Source organism: Macrobrachium nipponense, chromosome 8 (assembly GCF_015104395.2).
Source record: "Macrobrachium nipponense isolate FS-2020 chromosome 8, ASM1510439v2, whole genome shotgun sequence".
In the NCBI taxonomy this organism is placed as follows: domain Eukaryota; kingdom Metazoa; phylum Arthropoda; class Malacostraca; order Decapoda; family Palaemonidae; genus Macrobrachium; species Macrobrachium nipponense.
Window position 1 is genome coordinate 46,761,734 of NC_087203.1, and position 23,545 is coordinate 46,785,278.

Below are 23,545 nucleotides of genomic sequence, written 5' to 3' on the forward strand. Positions count from 1 at the left end.
GCAATTAAAGGTTTAAGACAATCATCTTAGATACAATCTCCAGACAATTAAAGGATTATAGGTGACAGCTATACGGAACCTGGTAGACAAAACCATATTCACAAAAAATGACATACATACATTACAATAAAAAATTTTTTTAATAACTCTAAGGCAACTGATTTTTATTTAAGTCAGTAATTATATATTTGAGGTCATTCTTAAACATGTTACAGATACAAGGGTCTAAATGAAAAAAGGCCACGACTAACATTGAAATTACAATGAAAAGTAAGTTGTATTAAGCAGATTCTAAAAGATTTCGTGATAAGACATCTCTTGACCGTGCAATTACTGAACTGTCAATCCAATTAATTCGGTGGTTGTTTTCACTTAAATGAATAAATAATGCATTAGATTTTTGCCCAGTTTTTACAGAGTATTTATGCTGGCTTAGCCTTACTTCTAAGCCCTTGCTCGACTGTCCGAGGTAGAATGAGGGACAATCCATACATGGAATTTTATATATTATGTTGTTGCTTTCTCTTGGGCCATTTTTATTAAACTTCTTTTTAGTGTGTTATTATAGGAAGAAACAAGGTTGACATTAAAAGCTTTTAACAATGGTTTAATGGTTTCAAATCCGTTAAATAAGGCAAACTGAGAATGTTCTTAGAATTTTCTTTCTGTGTGTTGTTTTCAGTATAAAAACTTTTTTGTGGGCTTTATTATAACAAATGTCTAATATATGTGAAGGATAGCATAAATCTTTCCCTATTTTTCTTATGTATTCAATTTCTTGATCCAAATATTGTGGACTGACAATTCGTAATGCTCGTAAAAACATAGAGGAAAAAATTGATATTTTTATATTAAGATGGTGGCCTGAGAAGAAATGAACATAAGTTAAGTTGTTAGTCGGTTTTCCTATAAATACTGAATTTACATTGAAATGGTTCTCTATGTATCAAAACGTCTAAGAAAGGGAGGCAATTGTCTTTTTCTAATTCTAGAGTAAACTTAATCGATGGTACCTGGTTATTTAAGTTAGAGAGTAAATCATTTACATCAATACCGACAGGAAGAACAGCTAAACAATCATCAACGTAACGATACCACTTTACAGGAATATGAATGATATTAGGTAAGTAGCGTTTTTCGAAGAATTCCATATACAGGTTTGAGAGCAATGGTGATAAAGGATTTCCCATTGCCATGGATTTATCACGTTCCTAACTTTCGTGATTCTGTTATACATAATGAGGGTCCACGTTTACTTTCGCTATCCTGTTTCCTCTTTTGAGATGTGTTGTCACTACCTTCTCCAAGTCTCTGGTGGCTGCACATTCAACCAGAATTCGTCTTAAGTTCCTGAAGAAGTGCTTTCTGAACAAGTGCTCCCTAAATCCTTGCTGCCACGCCGTCTAAGAAGATATGACAATCACATTCAATGAATTTAGTGCCATGATGTTGAAACAGCACATAGCAGCCGCCAAGCAAGAAGAGAAAGAAAAATTCAAGGAACTGGAAAGAACAAGGATCTCTTTCAATCATTCTATCCCGGCTGATGGAAGGACTCGCTGCGACGGGGAAATTTACGAAAAACTACGTAGGACTACAGATGCCCTGAAAAGGAAACTCGACAAAAAACTAAAAAATCTATTGATAGCAGTGATTGACTAATTGTGCACGTCAAGATTGTGTTGTTAAACTTATCTAGTAAACAAATAAGTGAAAAATGTTGTGAGTGCGCTTGGATATGGTTTATCTTTCTTTGCAACAAGTAGACCTTCGGCTTTAATGATTGGGTACATCCCTAAGTAAATTTGAAAAATATTGTGATCTTCTCAAAATCCATGTCGACATGATTAAAGGGTATTGTTTACGGAGCTGCCAATGTTAAGCATGAAAGTAACTTCCCTGCTCGCTATAAGAAAAGTTTGACCGATCTTAAAAAGGACAATACTATCCACATCACAAAAGCTGATAAGTCAAATAGTATAGTAATTTTTAGATAAAGCTGACTACATATCACGTATGCAAGCCCTACTGGATGATGATGTGACTTATAAAAAACTAACAAAAAATCCTCTTGATCAAGTCATAAAACTTCAATAGCATAGTGAAAAGTATCCTTAAAGATAAAACAGAACTACTAGGCAAATTGTCAGTCAATTCTCCTTCGCTACCTTACTTATATGGATTAGTCAAAACGCACAAAGAAAATAACCCTATGCGGCCTATTATCAGTACTGTTGGTTCAATTTCATATAAACTCTCGAAATATATCACTAAGATCTTGTCCCCGTTACTTGGAACCATCTCCGATTCTCATATATATAATTCTCTAGATTTAGTTGATAAATTATACAAAATTGCTCTTTGCCCTACTGATAGATTCTTTGTTAGTTTTGAACGTATGTTCTCTTTTACTAAGTCCTATAGACTCTATTTAGAATATCTTAGCAATGAACTAACTCAGCATGAATTACCTCTACCTATAAGTCACATTATTTCACTCACGAGTTTGTGCATTTGTGATTGTAAGTTTATATTCAATGGTGAATTTTATCAACAAATTTTTGGCATGGCAATGGGAAATCCTTTATCACCATTGCTCTCAAACCTGTATATGGAATTCTTCGAAAAACGCTACTTACCTAATATCATTCATATTCCTGTAAAGTGGTATCGTTACGTTGATGATTGTTTAGCTGTTCTTCCTGTTCGGTATTGATGTAAATGATTTACTCTCTAACTTAAATAACCAGGTACCATCGATTAAGTTTACTCTAGAATTAGAAAAAGACAATTGCCTCCCTTTCTTAGACGTTTTGATACATAGAGAACCATTTCAATGTAAATTCAGTATTTTTATAGAAACCGACTAACAACTTACTGTTCATTTGTTCATTTCTTCTCAGGCCACCATCTTAATATAAAAATATCAATTTTTTCCTCTATGTTTTTTACGAGCATTACGAATTGTCAGTCCACAATATTTGGATCAAGAAAATTGAATACATAAGAAAAATAGGGAAAGATTTATGCTATCCTTCACATATATTAGACATTTGTTATAATAAAGCCCACAAAAAGTTTTATACTGAAAACAACACACAGAAAGAAAATTCTAAGAACATTCTCTTGTTTGCCTTATTTTAACGGATTTGAAACCATTAAACCATTGTTAAAAGCTTTTATGTCAACCTTGTTTCTTCCTATAATAACACACTAAAAAGAATGTTAATAAAAAAATGGCCCCAGAGAAAGCAACAACATAATATATAAAATTCCATGTGATGGAATTGTCCCATCATTCTACTTCTGGACAGTCGAGCAAGGGCTTAGAAGTAGGCTAAGCCAGCATAATACTCTGTAAAACTGGGCAAAAATCTAATGCATTATTTATTCATTAAGTGAAAACAACCACCGAATTAATTGGATTGACAGTTCAGTAATTGCATGGTCAAGAGATGTCTTATCACGAAATCTTTTAGAATCTGCTTTAATACAACTTACTTTTCATTGTAATTTCAATGTTAGTCGTGGCCTTTTTCATTTAGACCCTTGTATCTGTAACATGTTTAAGAATGACCTCAAATATTAATACTGACTTAAATAAAAATCAGTTGCCTTAGAGTTATTAAAAAAATTTTTTATTGTAATGTATGTATGTCATTTTTTGTGAATATGGTTTTGTCTACCAGGTTCCGTATAGCTGTCACCTATAATCCTTTAATTGTCTGGAGATTGTATCTAAGATGATTGTCTTAAACCTTTAATTGCACCCTTTGTTTATGCTTGTTTGGGAAGGTTTCTTATCTTCCAGGTGTGTCGGATTCTAGGCACTAATCCTTTTATAATCCCTATCTGTCAGTTATACGAAACCTTTCTTGTATTGTCTTTCCTCGTAATTTTTGTCAGTAGCTGCTTCAGTAAAGGCTTGTCAGCCGAAAGATCTCGCAGACTCCTTCGTTTATTTTTCCTTCGTGGCATTTATCTTGTTTATTTATATATATATATATATATATATATATATATATATATATATATATATATATATATATATATATATATATATATATTATATATGACTGGTATAAATGTTCTGTAAAACAACAGAGTTCCATCTAATAAAAGGAGCCCATAAAAACACACAAAAATAGAGAAAAAGTACTATATTTCAGAGACTGCTGTCTCCCTCTTCAGGTAGATGAATCGAGAAAAGTTCACAGAAAAGGTGGTATATACCAAGAGGTCCATCCACAAACAAGCCATTTTAAGTAAGCACCCCCCCGCTGATAATCTTCCTCTAATCTTCTTAAGGGTTGGTTGAATGAAGACGTTGTCGATCGTGTCCGAAATCCATCCCTCCTTTTGAGATGTTTCTTACCTGCCTCTCTTTTTTATTAAGGCCGATTCCATCATTTGACTCTTGTACCGGCAGTTGCTGCTATAAATTACACGTGACAAATTCCAGTTTATTCTATGGTTATGTTTCATTTATATGGTTGAAAATAGCCGAGTTCTGTTGTCCATACCTAACTAACCGTTTGTGTTGTATAATCTCTGGGGAAGGGATTTACCTGTAAATCCGATGTAAGATTGGTCACAGTCCTGGCATGGGATTTCGTAATACCCCAGAGTCCTTTGGAGATGTCTTTTGTTGGACGTTAATCAGGGATTTGGCTAAGGTGTTTGGGTAAGTAAATCACAAAAGGGTTCGATTTCGAGGGGGTTGGTTATTCTCTTAATCGTGTCCAGGTGGGGTGGGGAATTATTATTTTATTGTTGGGTGTATCTCTGGTCTTGTCTTTAGGGGTTCGGTAGAAAATTACGTTAGCTTTGTGAATTGCTTTCTCAATTATATGGTCAGGATATTTTAAAGACGAAAGTTGCTTGCGAATTAGTTCAAATTCTTTTCCCAGGAATTCTGGGGAACAAATTCGTAAGGCTCTTAAGAACAAGTTACTAGCTACACCTATTTTGATAGAAATGTCATGATAGCTAAAGTAGTGAATGTATGAAAGTGAGAACGTTGGTTTTCTGTATATGGTTTGTATTCTGTCGTATCTCTGATTATTAAAACATCAAGAAAAGGAATTTTGTTGTCTGTTTCCCATTCAACTTTAAATTTGATGCTGGGCACTAATGTGGTTGTAATTTCGAGAGGCAATTCATTGAAAATTGCCCCACCTATTATCCCAAAATGTTAGGATATCATCCACGTATCTCATCCACAGCATGTTTTTGGGTTTTATTGCATTTATTACTGTAGTTTCAAAGTATTCCATGTACAGATTGGCTAGAACAGGACTTAAAGGACTACCCATACTACACCCGAAGTTTTTGCTTGTAGAATGATTCCCCGAATGAAAAATACGTTATTAGATGCACATAATTCAACTAGCTTTATTATTTTGTCAAGCGCCAATGGGAAATGATCTGAATAGGGGGATAATTTTATTACTTAAAAAACTGAAGAACGTCCTGTACTGGTACTTTAGTGAACAAGGAATCTACATCAAGGCTTAAAAGTTTTATGTTGTGAAGTGGATATGTGCTTTTCCTCTGAATTTGTGACAAAAATCTTCCGAATGTTTAATGTACTGGGAGAAAATGTGCCTAAAAAAAAGGGGAAAGGAGGCCAGCTAACCATTTAGAAATTTTGTAATTGAAAGCACCGGCACATGAAACGATGGGTCTGAATGGAAGATTGTCTTTGTGAGTTTTGGGAAGGCCATAAAAATAGGGCTAATTAGGATTAAGTTACTTTAAATTTCTCTAATTGTTTCAATACTCTTTTTGTCTTTGCCAATTAATCTTCTTCTTTTGCCGAAAAATTTCCTGTGGGTAACGTTTTTTGGGGGTGGGAATTTTTCGTCAGTTTTTCGTATGGTTGTTTGTGTCGCTAAGGAGATGGTTTGATTTTGTCAAGGTAGAAGTCTTTGTCCATTATTACGATTTTGCCGTCTTTGTCGGATCTACTTATTATAACATCTAACTTTTTTAGCGATGGATGGCTATCATGAATCTGCGGGGAACAGGATATTTCTTATGTAAGTCAGTTAAAGCATTTAGTAACACTCCTTTTAAACATATCTCTTCACGGTTGTAGTTTTTGTCAGATATGAATTTATCAAAAGCCACTATGAAGTCTAGGTTGTTTTTGCGGTCTGGCATATTGCCAGACCGCAAAAACAAACCTAGACTTCATAGTGGCTTTTGATAAATTCATATCTGCATATGCCAGACCGCAAAAACAACCTAGACTTCATAGTGGCTTTTGATAAATTCATATCTGACAAAAACTACAACCGTGAAGAGATATGTTTAAAAGGAGTGTTACTAAATGCTTTAACTGACTTACATAAGAAACGAATATCCTGTTCCCCGCAGATTCATGATAGCCATCCACTCGCTAAAAAAGTTAGATGTTATAATAAGTAGATCCGACAAAGACGGCAAAATCGTAATAATGGACAAAGACTTCTACCTTGACAAAATCAACCAGCTCCTTAGCGACAAACAAACACATACGAAAACTGACGAAAAATCCCCTCCAAAAACGTTCCCACAGAATTTTTCGGAAAGTAAGATTAATTGGGCAAAGACAAAAAGAGTATTGAACTATTAGAGAAATTTAAAGTAATTAATCCTAAATTACCCTATTTTTATGGCCTTCCCAAAACTCACAAAGACAATCTTCCATTCAGACCCATCGTTTCATGTGCCGGTGCTTTCAATTACAAATTTCTAAATGGTTAGCTGGCCTCCTTTCCCCTTTTTTAGGCACATTTTCTCCCAGTCACATTAAACATTCGGAAGATTTTTGTCACAAATTCAGAGAAGCACATATACCACTTCACAACATAAAACTTTTAAGCCTTGATGTAGATTCCTTGTTCACTAAAGTACCAGTACAGGACGTTCTTCAGTTTTTAGGGTAAAATTATCCCACCCCCTATTCAGATCATTTCCCATTGGCGCTTGACAAAATAATAAAGCTAGTTGAATTATGTGCATCTAATAACGTATTTTCATTCGGGGAATCATTCTACAAGCAAAAATTCGGGTGTAGTATGGGTAGTCCTTTAAGTCCTGTTCTAGCCAATCTGTACATGGAATACTTTGAAACTACAGTAATAAATGCAATAAAACCCAAAAACATGCTGTGGATGAGATACGTGGATGATATCCTAACATTTTGGGATAATAGGTGGGGCAATTTCAATGAATTCCTCTCGAAATTAAACACATTAGTGCCCAGCATCAAATTTAAAGTTGAATGGGAAACAGACAACAAAATTCCTTTTCTTGATGTTTTAATAATCAGAGATACGACAGAATACAAATTTACCATATACAGAAAACCAAAAGTTCTCAATTTCATACATTCACTACTTTAGCCTATCATGACATTTCTATAAAAATAGGTGTAGCTAGTAAACTTGTTCTTAAGAGCCTTACGAATTTGTTCCCCAGAATTCCTGGGAAAAGAATTTGAACTAATTCGCAAGCAACTTTCGTCTTTAAAATATCCTGACCATATAATTGAGAAAGCAATCACAAAGCTAACGTAATTTTCTACCGACCCCCTAAAGACAAGACCAGAGATACACCCAACAATAAAATAATAATTCCCCACCTGGACACGATTAAGAGAATAACCAACCCCCTCGGAAAATCGAACCCTTTTGTATTTACTTACCCAAACACCTTAGCCAAATCCCTGATTAACGTCCAACAAAAGACATCTCCAAAGGACTCCTGGGGTATACGAAATCCATGCCAGGACTGTGACCAATCTTACATCGGATTTACAGGTAAAATCCCTTCCCAGAGATTAAAGTATAACAACACAAACGGTCAGTTAGGTATGGACAACAGAACTCGGCTATTTTCAACAATATAAATGAACATAACCATAGAATAAACTGGAATTGTCCACGTGTAATTTATAGCAGCAACTGCCGGTACAAGAGTCAAATGATGGAATCGGCCTTAAAAAATAGAGGTCAGTAATGAACATCTCAAAAGGAGGATGGATTTCGGACACGATCGACAACGTCTTCATTCAACCAACCCTTAAGAAGATTAGAGGAAGATTATCAGCGGGGGTGACTAAATGGCTTGTTGTGGATGACCTCTTGGTATAAATACCACCTTTTCTGTGAACTTTTCTCATTCATCTACCTGAAGAGGGAGACAGCAGTCTCTGAAATATAGTACTTTTTCTCTATTTTGGTGTTTTTATGGGCTCCTTTTATTAGATATATTATATTTATATATATATATATTATATATATAATATATATATATTATAATATAATATATATATATATATATATATTATATATATATATTATTAGATATATATATATATATAGTATATATATATTATATATATATATATATATATAAACAAGAAAACCATCATTCTACTCTTGATTACTGAATCACCAGAAGAATATTTCTTCACTCTGTATTATCCTTCACCTGCATTTCTCGCGTAAAATTTGGAATTTTCAAAATAAAAAATTCTTCAAACGAGTATAGTCAGTATACAGACTTACTATGAGATTCAGGGTCTCTGTAACACGGTTTTTTGGACTTTGCTCCTTGTCAAAGCATCGGATGTAGCTGAAAGTTGACATATGTATATTTTACAACCACACACAAATTTTGTCAGCATTATCAATAACCTAAACCCGATAGTTTTAATTTTTATAGAGTAAAAATGATCTAGCCGACGCCATGGCCAATGATTACGAGCCAAGAGTCGAAAACATTCATTACGTAAGCAAGGTAAACAAACACCTTTTGACTAAATGTTGCCCCGCCCATCCACCAGACAGAAATTCCATCGGCTCTGAAACCCAAAGACTTTATGAATGGCGGAACGATACATAGATGTGGGTGGGGTATCAGTGCTAGCGTAGTAATAGCAGTAGTGCCGCAACAGTATAGCAGTAATATACATGAATTAAACGTTTAGGCCAACTGCTGGGATCCTAGAGGATCATTTAGCACTTCTTACAACTACTCGAGAAATTAATTTTTATAGCCAGAAGTTAAATTTTCTAATCCAACAATGCCCTTGGTAGCCTTCAGTGTTATCCTGAATTATAACGAGGCGAAAGTGGGTGGAGCCTCATGAAGTCACCATTCTGACGATAATTATTGGTGAAGGTTTAAAGCCAATATACGGTACCGGCTATTTTTTTTTTTTTCAGTAAATAGGTAGATAGCCAATAAATAAAAAATTGCTTGACATTGGATATAGCTAGCAGTTATCAAATCAAGCTTGTCTACTATGTTTTTGATAATTACCAACTATTCCCTACATCTTGTCAATCTGATTGTGATCTATAAAGTAGACTGTAATTTCTTTGGTAATTTATTTTGGGAGTTAGACTAATAATCGAAGTGTTTTTGTATTTATTAACATATTTTGTTAGTTTGTTCATTATGACAATTATCAGTGGAGAGGTTCCAGAGTTCATAAAGGTGTACTGCTTTGCTTGTATTTAATTTTGTATGTCATTGTTGCCAGAGGTTTAGCCTTCGTTACGTATAGCCAATCATCCATCGAGAAAGAGGGAAGAAATGCTGTCATAAGTTACGTAACGAGTGCGTTCGAAACCTTTTCTCTGAGTAAGTTGGACCATCTTCAAAAAAGGTCACTTTTATATTATAAGTACCAAATTTATTCAACCTACGTAATGCAGAATACAGTCAAAATTTATGTGTTGATATAATATGTATTCTGAATAAGCGTTATATTTATGAAATGCATAGATAAAAAGTTTTTTCGAAAAAACCGTGTTACAGAGGCCCTGAATCTCATAGTAGTACACACTTCCCACTGTTACAGAGTTTGCAATTTTAATACTCGACTCCTTGATGCAATATTTAATTATTTGTTTTAAGTACGTAAAAATGACACCTGAGTGATTTAAATGAAAAATAAATTTCATTTCAGAAAGTATCACTCGTGGGGAATTCCAGCTTGTATAAGCTAGGTGTGTGCAAGCAATGGTTCCCTGCGTACAATATTGACCTCGGTAATCGGTATTATTTTTACATAGTGGCAATGATATTTACAAATTAAATATAAATTTCATAGATATTTAAAAAAATGAATTATCTTTATGGCAGCTAATAACCAACATGCAGAAGAAAACTGTTTTCCGTTCGCGCCGAAATGTCACGTGAACCCTCCCCAGCTGAGACTTGTAAACAAACCACTTCAAAACTTTGACAGAAGAGTCACGAGATAGAAACCTACGTCTTATCATCTTATATTACGACGTGTGGGCACTAGTCAGACTAATGATGAGATTAAGAGCAATTCATAGATAACATTCTTGAAATAATTAACGAAGGAGACTCGCTAGGTTGTTATAAATTCGACGAAGTACCTAGTAAGTCATACCTAGCTAACCCTCGTAGGCCCAGAGTTTTTTTGTTTTGTTTTTTTGTACACGTAGACATTTTATTTTTCGTAGGCGTAGATTTGATTATTTTCTGCTTTTGTTTTCATACTAGATAACTAGCTAATTGGTAATTCTAAGCCCTCATTCCTTGGTAAAGTAGACTATGGCAGTTGACGTTTTCCTACCTTATTTTACTTAGTATAGCCTAGGTACTGAACAAGAATTTAAAGTACTAGGTAATATTTATTCAGACGACTGTAGCTAATTAACCCCCAGGGGCCAGTACTAAACACGGCAAAATACATTGGACGCCCCAATCCCTAGTGGATGTCATATTCGCGGTTATGTTTCTTGCGGGGTAATTCTAGAGAATAGCTAATATATATAGCTAGGTAGGCCATATTTGGCCTAAATTAATATGAGCCTAATAGGCCTATGGTCACTTTTACCCTTTTATTTCAAGTGGGCGAATGATTACTTAAGTATTTACGCTACATTATGTTCAAATATTGACACTTTTTAAAATATTTTTAGCATTCCAGTTGCTCAAATATGCCTAGGCTAGGGTAAAATACAGAATGGCCACCTGGCCTCTACCGTAGCACGACCACCTTCCCAAAGAAGTACTTTTAACACGTCCTGTAACCTAGGATAGACATGAGTCAAGAGCCAACAATGCCTTGAGACGTCTACTTTCCACTCAAAGGAAGTTTTTTCTTCCAAATCACTAATTAAGGCTGTAATTTTCAATTTTCAGGAAGATGGTCGCGCCATGGTAGAGGCCAGCCATTCGGTATTTTACCCTACTATATATTTCAAATGTGGGGACCATTTGGGAATGACGGACACAGGTTCTGACGATGAAAAAATTACAGTAGTACCTCGAGATACGAAATTGATCCGTTCCGAGGCGCATTTCGTATCATGAGGTTTTCGTATCTTGGACCACATTTTACATGTAAAATGGCTAATCCGTTCCAAGCCCTCCAAAAACACCCCAGTAAATTATATTTCCAGGCCTAAAACACATGTTCTAGGGTTACGACGCCGATCCGACGGAAGAAATATGACTCCAAAAAGGCAAAATACTGTAGATGAGTAATATTCAACTGCATGTAATGTTCAACCCCATTTTTACTGCATATATTAGGACTTTAGCATATGTCCCTTTGCAATAAGCCTAACCTATGTTAGGACTTGAGCATATGTCCCTTAGCAATAAGCCTAACCTATGTTAGCGGTTGCTACTGTAGCCTTGTCTATGATTCTGACATCTAAACCTAAGAAGCTAAAAGCTTAGAATATGCCAATAAAATGTATAAATAATTAGTATGTACTCATTTCAAATAATTATTAATTAATCATTAACTATAATACACAAACAAACAGAAAAACAAACCTTCCAATCGATTGTTTACATTCAGCTCTTACGAGTACCGAACGAACGCCAAGCAATCACTTTTCCTAGGACACAGTAAGCCATAAATTGTCATTAGTATCTCTCTTCAACTAATGAAACTACCAAACAGTATAATAACCATTCATTTCTATTCTTTATTCTATCTTTACCTAATGGAGGTACCGAGTTACTGACAGCTATAATGAAACATATACGTAACGTAATATTAAAACAGAAGAAGAATTCTAAAAAATACATATTTGTTGGCAGTCTGATTTATTTTATATTTTATGATATCTAATTCACAATTTTTTTTATTAAATGTATTGCATGTACTCATTTCAAATAATTATTAAGTAACCATTCACTATAATAAAAAAAACAAAAAAAACAAAAAAAAAAACTTCCAAACTGGTTTACATCCAGCACTTACGAGTATTGAACGATCGCCAAGCAATCACTTTTCCTAGTACACAGTAAGCCATAAATTTTCATTATCTCTCTTCAACTACTGAAACTACCAAACAGTATAACCATTCATTTCTATTCTTTATTCTATCTTTACCTAATGTTTTTTTTTTATTAAAAATATTGCATGAATAAGTTTTTCAATTTACAGCATCCTTTTACCAATAGAATACTTAAAGCACAAGGGGTAGATGCTGACCAATAGGAGAGCAGGATCTTATGGGGTGACTAGCATCAGGAACCAATGGGAGTTTTAAAATTGTGCTCGGTGGTCCGGGCGAATCTCGGGACTTTACAGCAACAACCTTTCGTAACTTGAGCAATTTTCGTATGTAGAGCTGTAAAATTTTTCGTATTTGCTTTCGCATCTCGAGTTTTTCGTAACTTGAGCCTTTCGTATGTCGAGGTACCACTGTATTATTTCTACCATTATTTCATATGATTTCCATCATAATCAATCGGCAACGCTAATTTGTTCCGACACGGCATACAAACCTTCGGTCCTTTTACAATAGGAAGGTACTAGCGGCAGCTGGATAGGTCGTAAGCTTTCGAACAAGGGGTTCGGTACGTAACTGCTTGCTGTCCGACAGGCGCGCGCGCGCGACTGGTAGGTAAACAAATCACTTTTGCTTTCGGCCTGCTGGCGTGTGGACGTGTATCATCGCTCTCTGCCCGCTTCATCGTCGTTTGCTTTCGCATGATTGTGTTTTTCTTTTTCTATGTATCTAGTGAAACTGAATTGTAAGTACAATCATTTCATTGAATTCAATTGTGAATTAAAGGATCTTGGTTCACAACGCCTCCGATTACCCGAGTTCCGGGACTGAAGGGCGTAATTGCGGGAATTCATTTTCCCAGAATGATCCTCGTATTGTGTATGCTCGGTGCGAGGGCGGGCGGGGGAGCGCTCGCTCCGAGCGTATATTGGGTTGGAAATGTGTAGATGAAAATCGTAAGTAAGTGCTCTTTTCTTTATATAAATTTTTGACCTGTATGCCGTTGCCGAACGAATGCGCTCGGCACGGAAACTTATTCAGTATGAAAGTGGAATCGCAAGTACAGTATTCTTTTTCATTTTCATATATTATTTTTTATTGTAGCAATACTCATTTTGGATCAGTTTCCGAGCTTGCCCGGAGATTGATCCTTCCCCCTTTTTAATTTGAATGAAGTGAAATCGCAAGTGCAGTTCTTTTTCATTTTCATTTTTTTTATTGAGATTGCATTGTTGACTGGGATCAAAGTTCCGCTATTCACGGGAATTGATCCTTCCCTTTTTATTTGTATGAAGTGAAATCGCAAGCGCAGTAGTCTTTTCATTTTCATATATTGTTGATTGCATCATTTTCATTATGGATCAAGGTTTCCAGAAACCTTGATCCATAAAGGTAAGGAATGAAACCTTTCACCCTTGCGCTCGGTACCGAGGGCGCAAATGCGCTCGATCCGAGCCCTTATTCATTGTGAAGTGAATCGTTTGGCAAGATGCATTTTCATTTTGTTCCTTATTATTGATTGCATCAATTTTATTTGGTTCAAGTTCCGCTCAGTCAGGGAATTGATCCTTATGCCTTGTATTCGTGCCGATGGCACGATTGCTCTAGGGCTCTTATTTTGTTGTTGGGTACATGGGGACTGTGCGGGGGTGGGGAACGAGACCCCCCCCGCTCAGTTCCCACAGATGACTCTTCCCCTTGGGGGGGGCGGGGGGGGGGGAGGTTATCGGCGTTCTTCTCCTCGCCCGATCCGTCGAGCGCGGGGGAGGGCGCTCGGTGCCCGATGTACAATTGTATTAGGGGTCTTCCACTCGTTCGGGAGGGATCAAACCCCGCACGAGGGGATTTCCCCCCATTAATCGCTACTACTATTATTTCCGCAGGTGCTACTGCCACGAGGGTGGACCTTGGTGAGGTATGGGCGTCCTTCCAATTGCAGAGCGTGCTGGTGTCCAGGAGGCGGTTCTATGTCTGGGCCTACTGCGGTCACCCATGGAGTGGTGACCACGCAACCAGGTGACGACGTCCCTCCTCACCTGGTGTACTCGCCTCACGTGGTAACAGTCTTGCCTACAGCCGCTGTGAAGTGCCGTTCGCCGTGACCGAGAGGGGCGTGCCGCCGCCGCTCGTGGTTGCCGCGCTGCAGCGACCACACTTCCGCTGCCCTAGAACTCGCCCCTGGACCTGCCGCCGGTACCAGGATGTTGCTGGCTGCTGCTCCACTTCCTGGTGTTTCCGGTGCTGCCTGCCGTACCATGCCGATTCTGGCTGACTGTCCATGCCGTTTGCTGCGCTGGCTGTTCCTCCGTTGCTGCGCTGCTGTCCCTACCGATGATGTGCTGGCCGTGCCTGCTGTCCTGGATGCCCATACCTGCTGATTGTCGTCCCTGTTCGTGGTGGTACTACCCCAGACTTTGGTCTGTCTGTACAGGTGCGTCCGGGCCCTGTGGCTTCGGCTACAGCAGCCCCGGCTCCGCCCTGGATAGCAGGATCTTATCGTCTGTCCTGAGGAAGGCTGAACGACGAAGAAGAGGAGGAAGGTGTCGTGGTCGTCGTCTTCATCTTCTTCATCGTCGTCGGCCGCCGCCTCTTCCCCTTCGACTTCTAAGGCTTTACAGCCGAGGAAGAAGAAGGTCGCCTCCTCCCTCCTAAGAAGTCTCCCTCGGGAGCTTCTCAGGACCCGTCTCACCTCGGTGGGACGAGGGTTGGGTTCCTTCCGCTGGTCCTCCTGCTCCTTCGGGAGCGGGGCCCGTCTCTTCTTCCGCAAGGAAGAAGACTACGGGGACCGGACCAGAGGGGAGGTACCGGCTAACCACAGGTACTTCCTCGCCTGGTGTCAGTGGTTCCTGCCACTGCATCAGGGTCCGTCTCGGCCTCTCGTTCGTGCGGGAGGTACCGAGTGTACGGTCGCCTACCAGCGACCGTGCAGCCAGGAACCAGACCTCTGAGTCCGCTCAGCGTCAGGTTCACGGCACGGGGCGGAAGACTGGTGACAGCCGCTCATGCGACTCTCACCAGACCAGCTCTCACTCTCGCGGTGAACAGCTGGCTACCCGGGGACGTGACGGTCCACGACCGACCACGGGCTGAGGCTGGGAAGAGGTCCTCCCGTTCGCCGGTGCCAGCCACGGCTGGAACCAGCGACGTGACGTGCCGTGAGGACAAGCACCGGTTCCGGTCACTGCGACAGTGGAGCCTGCAGGTCGCCTGACCGTCGCTCTCACAGAGAGCGATCGGGAACGGCAACCAGCACCAGCTCTTCTGACACTCGAGATCGGGGCCGCTGTGCTCAGTCCAGCCGTTCTCCACAGCGAGACGGTTCGACCAGGCCTGCAGCTCGATCGTCACCGCGGGTTGACGATCGCCTGCAGCCCTCCAAGCCTGCTGGTTCTGCCAGCGAGCGACGAGGGAGCGTCAGGTCTGCCTCTCCCGTACCTTCAACCTCCTCGGGTTTACACCGGGAGGAGCGAGGTACTGAGGAGTGATCGTGAGGGTGTGAGCCCCTCATGATCCCACCACGACGCCCTACGTGCCAGGCACGGTTCTTGGACCGGCCAGGACGTATGCGCAAGTGGATGGGGAAGACCGAGAGGGCTGTCGCTGTTCCCCCTTCTTAGGAGGAAGGTTCTCGGAATATGCTCTTGTTCGAAGGGCTTAACGGTCCCACTCTGCAAGATGCTGTGACTTCCGAGATCCAGAGGAACTTTGCCGAGGTTACGGCGCTGATTCGTCAGCACAATGACCTCGGGGAAGGATCGCCGCTCCCACCAGCAGAGCCCAGTCTCGGCTCGAGTCCGTTTTTTTTGGGGGGCCCTCCGAGAGGGAACCCAAATCGACGGTGGGTCCGGCCGCGATCGGAGCTTGCCGACTGTGTTGAACCAGGTAGTCTCTCGTCTCCGGACAAGAAGGCTCTCTCAGTTCTGGACGGTCGAACAAGCTACTTCACCTCCTCTACGGCGACAGAGGCGTTTTTATACGTGTCTTCGGACAACCGTATTTAAACCCCTACCCCTTCTCGGTTCCTCTGAGGTTTCGACCTCGACGAGGACTGGAATGAGTCGGAGCGGTATCGGCTCTCTACTGTCAGGTGTCGATCAGCCACCCAGACGACGTTCACAGTGGCGGCAGACACTTACCTACAGTATGAGTTCGTAACCCTCCTCGGGAAAACGTTTTCCTCCTGACGATACGTTTTCCCAGGCTCTGAGAGGCCATCGCCGTAAGGCGTGGCTGCTCTCCTTTTCTTCTCCAACTGCTAGATCCGCTGGGAAGGCGAGCCAGTATCCAATTCCTCCCCCATTCCCTCTCTCCTTACGGCTACGGGAAAGGGGAGGGATCCTACAGAGATTTCTCTGTAAGATCCCACACGTTAGGGGCTGCGCTACCGGGGGGACCTTCGGGTCCCTACCTGACGTAAGCCCCGGTCATTGAGGAGGGATCCTGCCCCTTTCTCGATTTCTACGGGAATCGAGAGGACCACCAGCCGATATCGTCTGACGAATTCGGTGGGGGGTTTCGCAGAGTGCTTAGAATTCTACGGAATTTCTAGCGCACTCAGAGTGTTCGAGTTTTTTGCGATCTCCAAACACTCAGGCGAGACCACGGTCCAAAGTGAGCGAGAATCCCCGATAATTGTTACACGATAATCGGGAACCTCGCTTATGCTCGAATTCCTGTAATTTCTAGCATTGGAAGAAGACCGCGCTGCTGAAAGAAGAGTATCTCTCAGTAGGCGCTTAACCTGGAATAGAGAAGAACGGACGGGAACTTCCAGTTTGGCTTGAACTATCGTCTTCGGTATTCTGTTCACCATTGAAGCTTTCCTTTGGGAAAGACTTCTCCTTCACTCTCTTGAATAAGAGAACGAAGGCGGTCGATCTCCAATCCCTTATTCTCCATTCCTCGAGGGGAAAAGAATTTAGGATGAGGTCGTGGTACAGAACCTACTTAAAAATATACTACGTATACTACCCTCTGCGACATGATTCTTTAACAGTTGAATTGTCCGTGGGGTAGGCGCATACCGTAGTTAACTCTACGGTTTGTGACCGAGACGAATTGTATCTTTAATTGAACTGCAACTCGGGTTGCCTGCAACCTCCCAGCAGTTATCAGTTTCGATTTTAGATACTTGGTATTGTCATGACAACACCAAATCAGCTTTTGTATTTACCGAAATCCGTTTCGGTTAAATATAATTGCTCGAGCGTATTCTTTATGCTCGATGGTTCTAGCCGAACGTATTCCTTCGTGGAATAATGGATTACCTGGCAACTCAGGATGACGAGTCACCGAGAGCTACTGCGTATTGAACTGCCTGATAGCGGCTCAGTATCAGCTAGGTCTCGGAGATGCACGGTCGGTTATTTCGTCTCTCTCTCCCCTGGTTGGATTGACTTACCGAACCGTATTCTCTGCCCAACAATCATGGACTTAGGTCTCTGATTAACGGGGATTCTCTTCAATAATGAAGGACCATCTACTGCTGTGACGCTCGATTTCATCGCCTTCGACATTGCGAGAATTTTCACAGAGATATCTCTTGGGACTCTGTCATCTTTCTGTTTACCGCACGGGTAACAGAAGTCTGTACTAGTCAACCGCTGCATCGCACTGCGATAATGCGAATGATTTTTGCAGACATCTGAGTTTGTCTTCAAAATATCTCGTATTCGTAGGTGTGCATTTCATTGCTCGGCCCCGAATTAACAGATATGTCAGAAGAACAATCGCCTACTCTCCGACCTGACAGCTCTACTTCCAAATGTTCAGCCCATGAGAAGCAGTTCTTCAGGCAGTAGTTCCCTGTCTTCATTACTGGAAGCGCTCCGCTTTTATTGCAACTACGATCCTCACCGGACAGCAATCAATAGCGGTTAGCGTTCTCAGTCTTTGTAGTACAGGTTCAGAATCTTGAGAATCCTTCTCTCGGTTCAGCTGGGAAGACGTAGGTTGCATTTTCTGTACACCTTCGTCTTCAACGGCACATAGTGTTGTTTCTCCTTACCCGAGAATCAACTATACTATGAGATATCTTGCCATCAAGGACCGCGCGGGTCTCTAGAAGGCAATTGACTTTCGCCTGTTGGGCACATGCCTTAAGAGAGTCATCACCTTGCCTTCTGGCATCGGTGACGAACAAATTATTGTTTAGTCTCTTGGCATAACCCTGTTAAGGCGAAGGTCACGTGACTTGCTCGGGTGCTTGGACAACTTGCCTCCTACCGAACGCAGTCAGCAGGCAGCTGTCAGAGCGCCCAAGTCTGTTACGAACTTCGCTGTGGACTTAGTTCGGTTGTTCCATAACAATCTTTTCTTCGTCCTAACGGCTTGTCACAGTACCCATACCATCGACACCCACCATTGAGTGTCGGTGTCCTATCCACTACCGAGAACAACAACTTCGCTGCAGACGGATAGACCAGTATGGTACAGGACATCACCGAAGTCGAGAAGAGGGATAGCTCATACGACAATTCCCTTCTTTTCCTCTGAGGTATGTGCATGACTTTGCCTGCGAAGTCAAGCATCCAGGGGATGGGGATCCGTGACGCTCGATTTCATACCGAACTTCGTAGCGAAGACTCAGAACCCTTCGGTCCCTGACGATTGGTTCGAGTCGTTCACAATCCCCTCCCTAATGGACTTCACCGCCTTCGATGCGAAGGAGATGCTGCTTGTCCTGTGAAAGCGCGACCGCGCTTTCTGAAGAAACTCGACATCCCAGGCGGAGTGTTGAAGACTCTTCGTCAGCACAAGATGACCTAGAAGTACACTCCCCTCTTTAGTTACACAAGAACTTCTCCGTGGCGCAGGTACTGAAGGCAGGGGTCTGGTACAACCAGACCACTGGCACCTCCTTCTACCTTTTGGATATTGCCCACAGGTCCTTGGATCGTTTTCCTTAGGACCCACCCTGGTGGCTGCTCAACACGTTGTCTAGCTAACCCAGACCCTAGCAGGCTGAACAGCATCGAGTCCTGGTGTGACTGTAAGAATAGAATAAGTGAATGAGAGAGTGACTGGCTTCTCTTCTATCTTTTTCTACCCCTCTACCTGTGGGTAGAGGGATACGGTCATCACCTTGCTGGATAAGGACGAGATGCCGGTGAGCTACTCGACAGAGCCCCATCCTATCCCTTTCACTAGGGATGGGAGCGAATATCCACCACTTCCTCCTACAAGGGGGGGGAAGTGGATGCCAACAAGAGACAAACCATAACGTTGTTGCCTCTTGCAAATAGGAACTTGTTTCTTGTTTGCTGGTACGAAGAGATACGCTTGCCTCTCTCTTAGTACTCGGTTCCAGAGGTCTGACCATTGATCCTGCGGTGCACACCCCGATCAATCGGACAGAGGCTTGGATCCCTCCCTCGTCTTACGACCAGGGAGGCTTCCAAGGTTGGGCGAACACCAGTCTGTTCACAAAAGACTCAGATTCCACCCACCAAGAAGTGATCTTCCTATTGTAAAAGGACCGAAGGTTTGTATGCCGTGTCGGAACAAATGACAATTTGTCCAAAATTGCATTTTTCCTAACTATACAAAACCTGAGGTCCTTTTACACATAGCCCCACCTCATGCCACCCCTCACTCTGCAGTTTTTGCTTGGGCCAAAAGCAAAAGCTGATTTGTTTACCTACAGTCGCGCGCAGCGCAGCCTGTCGGACAAGCAGTTAAACTACCGAACCCCTTGTTCGAAAGCTTACGACCTATCCAGCTGCCGCTAGTACCTTCCTATTGTAAAAGGACCTCAGGTTTGTATAGTAGGAAAAATGCAATTTTGGACAAATTGTCATTTTATGTTGAAACCTGATTCAGGTTGGAGTTAACATTTACCCATAATGGATGGCAAATAACATTTTACAAAAAAATGGGCACATAGGCTTAGTTGCTTAAGGGTAAACACTACCTGAAAAGTACTTGGTAGTCCTCTAATTTTGTGCGCTATCCTTCATTGCAGTACAGGCAGTCCCCGGGTTATGACGGGGGTTCCGTTCTTGAGACGCGTCGTAAGCCGAAAATCGTCATAAGCCGGAACATCGTCAAAAATCCTATGAAAACCTTACTTTTAATGCTTTGGGTGCATTGAAAATTATGTAAACTGCATTCTTATGGCATTTTTCATCAAAAAAAACTTCAAATATTGATTATTTTGCATTTTTGGTGTCATATTTTATCTCCCAGTTGAGCGTTGTAGGCATCGTAACCCTGGAACATGCGTCGTAACCCTGGAAATAACGTCTATTGACAAAACCCGGGGACTGCCTGTACGTATATGGTAAAGATGAATGGAGAGACTTGCATACCATTAAAATGTTGGAGATGTATCTTTCTGTATGAAAATTATGATTTTAATATTGACATCAAATTTACCAGGTGTAAATGGTCTCAACACCACTATACAGGCAGTCCCCAGCTGGAACATCGTCAAAAATCCTATGAAAACCTTACTTTTAATGCTTTGGGTGCATTGAAAATTATGTAAACTGCATTCTTATGGCATTTTTCATCAAAAAAAACTTCAATTATTGATTATTTTGAATTTTTGGTGTCATATTTTATCTCCCAGTTGAGCGTTGTAGGCGTCGTAACCCTGGAAATAACGTCTATTGACAAGCGTCGTAACCTCGGAACGTCGTAAGCCGACACCGTCGTAACCCGGGGACTGCCTGTATATGGTAAAGATGAATGGAGAGACTTGCATACCATTAAAATGTTAGAGATGTATCTCTCTGTATGAAAATTATGATTTTAATATTGACATCAAATTTACCAGGTGTAAATGGTCTCAACACCACTATACAGGCAGTCCCCAGTTATCGGAACAGGTTCTGTTCTGACAGCATTATGATAATTGAAAATCGCCAATAACTAAAAATCCGTAATTTTTGGCTCTTATTGGTGTATAGGCATCTAATTAAACAGGAGCTATTGTACTTCATTTGGGAGGGAAAAAATTAGCACAGAGAAAAGAACTGGATAGGCTTAGAACTTGAGTAGAGCATTCAAAATTAAAAGAACTTTTACAGTCATTCCTGACAGAAGCTACATTTTATTCCCTAACAAATGTACATCTGGATAAGTTCCTAAGCCTTGTGAAAACTCAGTTGAAATCCATTTAGAGGTATTCTAATGGTTATATATCATATGTTATATATCATTATGCATGCTTGTCAAAATGTTTTATCTTCAAGATACCTTCAGACTCAGAACTCGACTATTATTTAAGTAGATTTTTGTAAGATTTTTTATTTCCCTAAAGAGTATTTTTGGATCAAATTGCTTTTCTCTCAAGTTGTTTGACAGACTGTACTTGAAATCACTGTGTGATAATTATAATGCCATTTACGACATATATATTCATCTGAAGAGTTTGGTACCCAGAGGCTGGAGAATAGATTGAAGTCTCAAAAATTGAAATGGTTTGGATGTTTGATGAGAAGGGTTGGAAGTAGTTGGTCAGAAAAACAGTTACATAAGGAAGCAGCAACATGAAGACCTGTAAGAATTCTAGGGAAAATACAGAAAAATGGATAGATTATGACCTAGGCTGGATAGTTGCTGTGGTAGAAAGAGCCCAGGACAGAGGAGAGATCTCATTGTTCACATGCGGAACAAACCTTCGGTCTTAATAGGATAATCTTCTAGCGCCAGCTGGAAACTGGTAAAAACAATCAAAGATTGTAAAACAAGTAATCTGTGGCATCTGGCAACTCATTCATATATGAGGAGGATGTTTGGTCATTGACCAAGCTCGGACCCAAGCGATATGCCAGTCTTTTCTTTTACCGCAGAGCACGAGTAAAAAATTTTATGATGGTGGTAAATTTTTAAAAGAAAAATGACATCTTTGTAAAAATTATCATCAGTGTCTTTTAACGTTTATATACCATTTACTGTCATATAGGGCAGTTGTATCAGATGATGGCCTGTATATGTAAATCGTACGTATCCTCACTGATTGGTTAAAGGATAATGTCTGTGTTTGTTTAGATACAAGCCATATGGTGCATTCATCCAAAATATCTTTATAGGTTTCAAGAGTCATGTCCATTACTTTTATAAGTATTTCTTAACTGAATTATTTTATTACCACTATTTTAAATTTTGTTAAACAGTACTGTACTGTAATTGATGTGAAAATTTCTTTGACAGGTTCTTCTATCCACAAGGTTAATCATGGCTAATCGATTCTTTGAAGGAGCAGCTCATGCAGCTGCTTATGCAAAATTTAGACCACAGCCTCCAACAAGTCTTATTGAGCGTATTGTTTCTTTCTTGAAAGAAGGGGTGAGTTAAAGTAATTACTTCAAGGATTTTTATTAGTGTAAATATATAGTACTCTTGTCCATTGTATTTATGTAAGTAATGATTGCAGTACAGTAATTGTTTTAACTTAATAGGATAGTTTGTATGGAAGAGTTTCTGAAGAGGTGTAACTACTGCTACAAATATTAATACTGTCTTAAGATGGGGTTGCCTAACCTCATATACATGGAAACTTGACATAAAAACATGGTGATGTTGGTGCATTTAATTTTACTACATTTCTATTTTATTTGCTACACCACTTCAAACTTAAACATACCCAATTAATTCTTAATATTGCACATCACAAAAGTAGATATATGACTGTGCTTCTTGAATAAAGTTTTTCCAGAAGAGAGACATTCCCTGAATACAGAGAATTTAGAACAACAATATTAAGCATATCTGTATTGGCAGTTTAACTCTGAACCAAATTTCAACCAACAATATATGTCAAATATTGGAAAGAAATTCCTGCACAGATTAGCCATTGATTCAATTTTTAAGAAAGTTCTATGTATATGAACCCCCATAGGGTGGTAGTGCCGTCAGTAGACCTCATGCAGTGCACTGTTACTTAAAGTTTTTTGCAGCATGCCTTCGGCCCCTAGCTGCAACTACTTCCATTCCTTTTTACTGTACCTCCTTTCATATTGTCTTTCTTCATCTTACTTTCCACCCTCTCCTAACACTTAATTCATAGTGCAACTGTGAGGTTTTCCTGTTGTTACACTCTTCAAACCTTTTACTGTCAATTTCCATTTCAGCGCTGAATGACATCATTGGTCCCAATGCTTGGCCTTTAGCCCAAATTCTATATTCAGTTCAACTCAGCTATGTGGGAGAACAAACCTTTCAGGCCTGTGTTCTGGTTTAACTATTCACCTGTAATAAAGGGATTTTGACAAAGGAAAAATCTATTTCTGGGCGAATGACCTGTGTCGCCC

General features: G+C 40.3%; 1 protein-coding gene across 2 annotated transcripts in view; it reads left to right on the forward strand.

Moving 5' to 3' along the window:
• Nucleotides 1–10,218: 10,218 nt before the first annotated feature.
• The window catches only part of LOC135222753 (putative methyltransferase DDB_G0268948), a 122,487-nt gene continuing 109,160 nt past the window's right edge, over nt 10,219–23,545 (forward strand). For both annotated transcript variants that reach the window (XM_064261003.1, XM_064261004.1), the window contains exons 1-2: nt 10,219–10,409; nt 22,446–22,580. In XM_064261003.1, the coding sequence (XP_064117073.1) occupies nt 22,470–22,580 (111 nt within the window). In that variant the 5' untranslated portion in view covers nt 10,219–10,409; nt 22,446–22,469. The remainder of the gene's footprint in view (nt 10,410–22,445; nt 22,581–23,545) is intronic.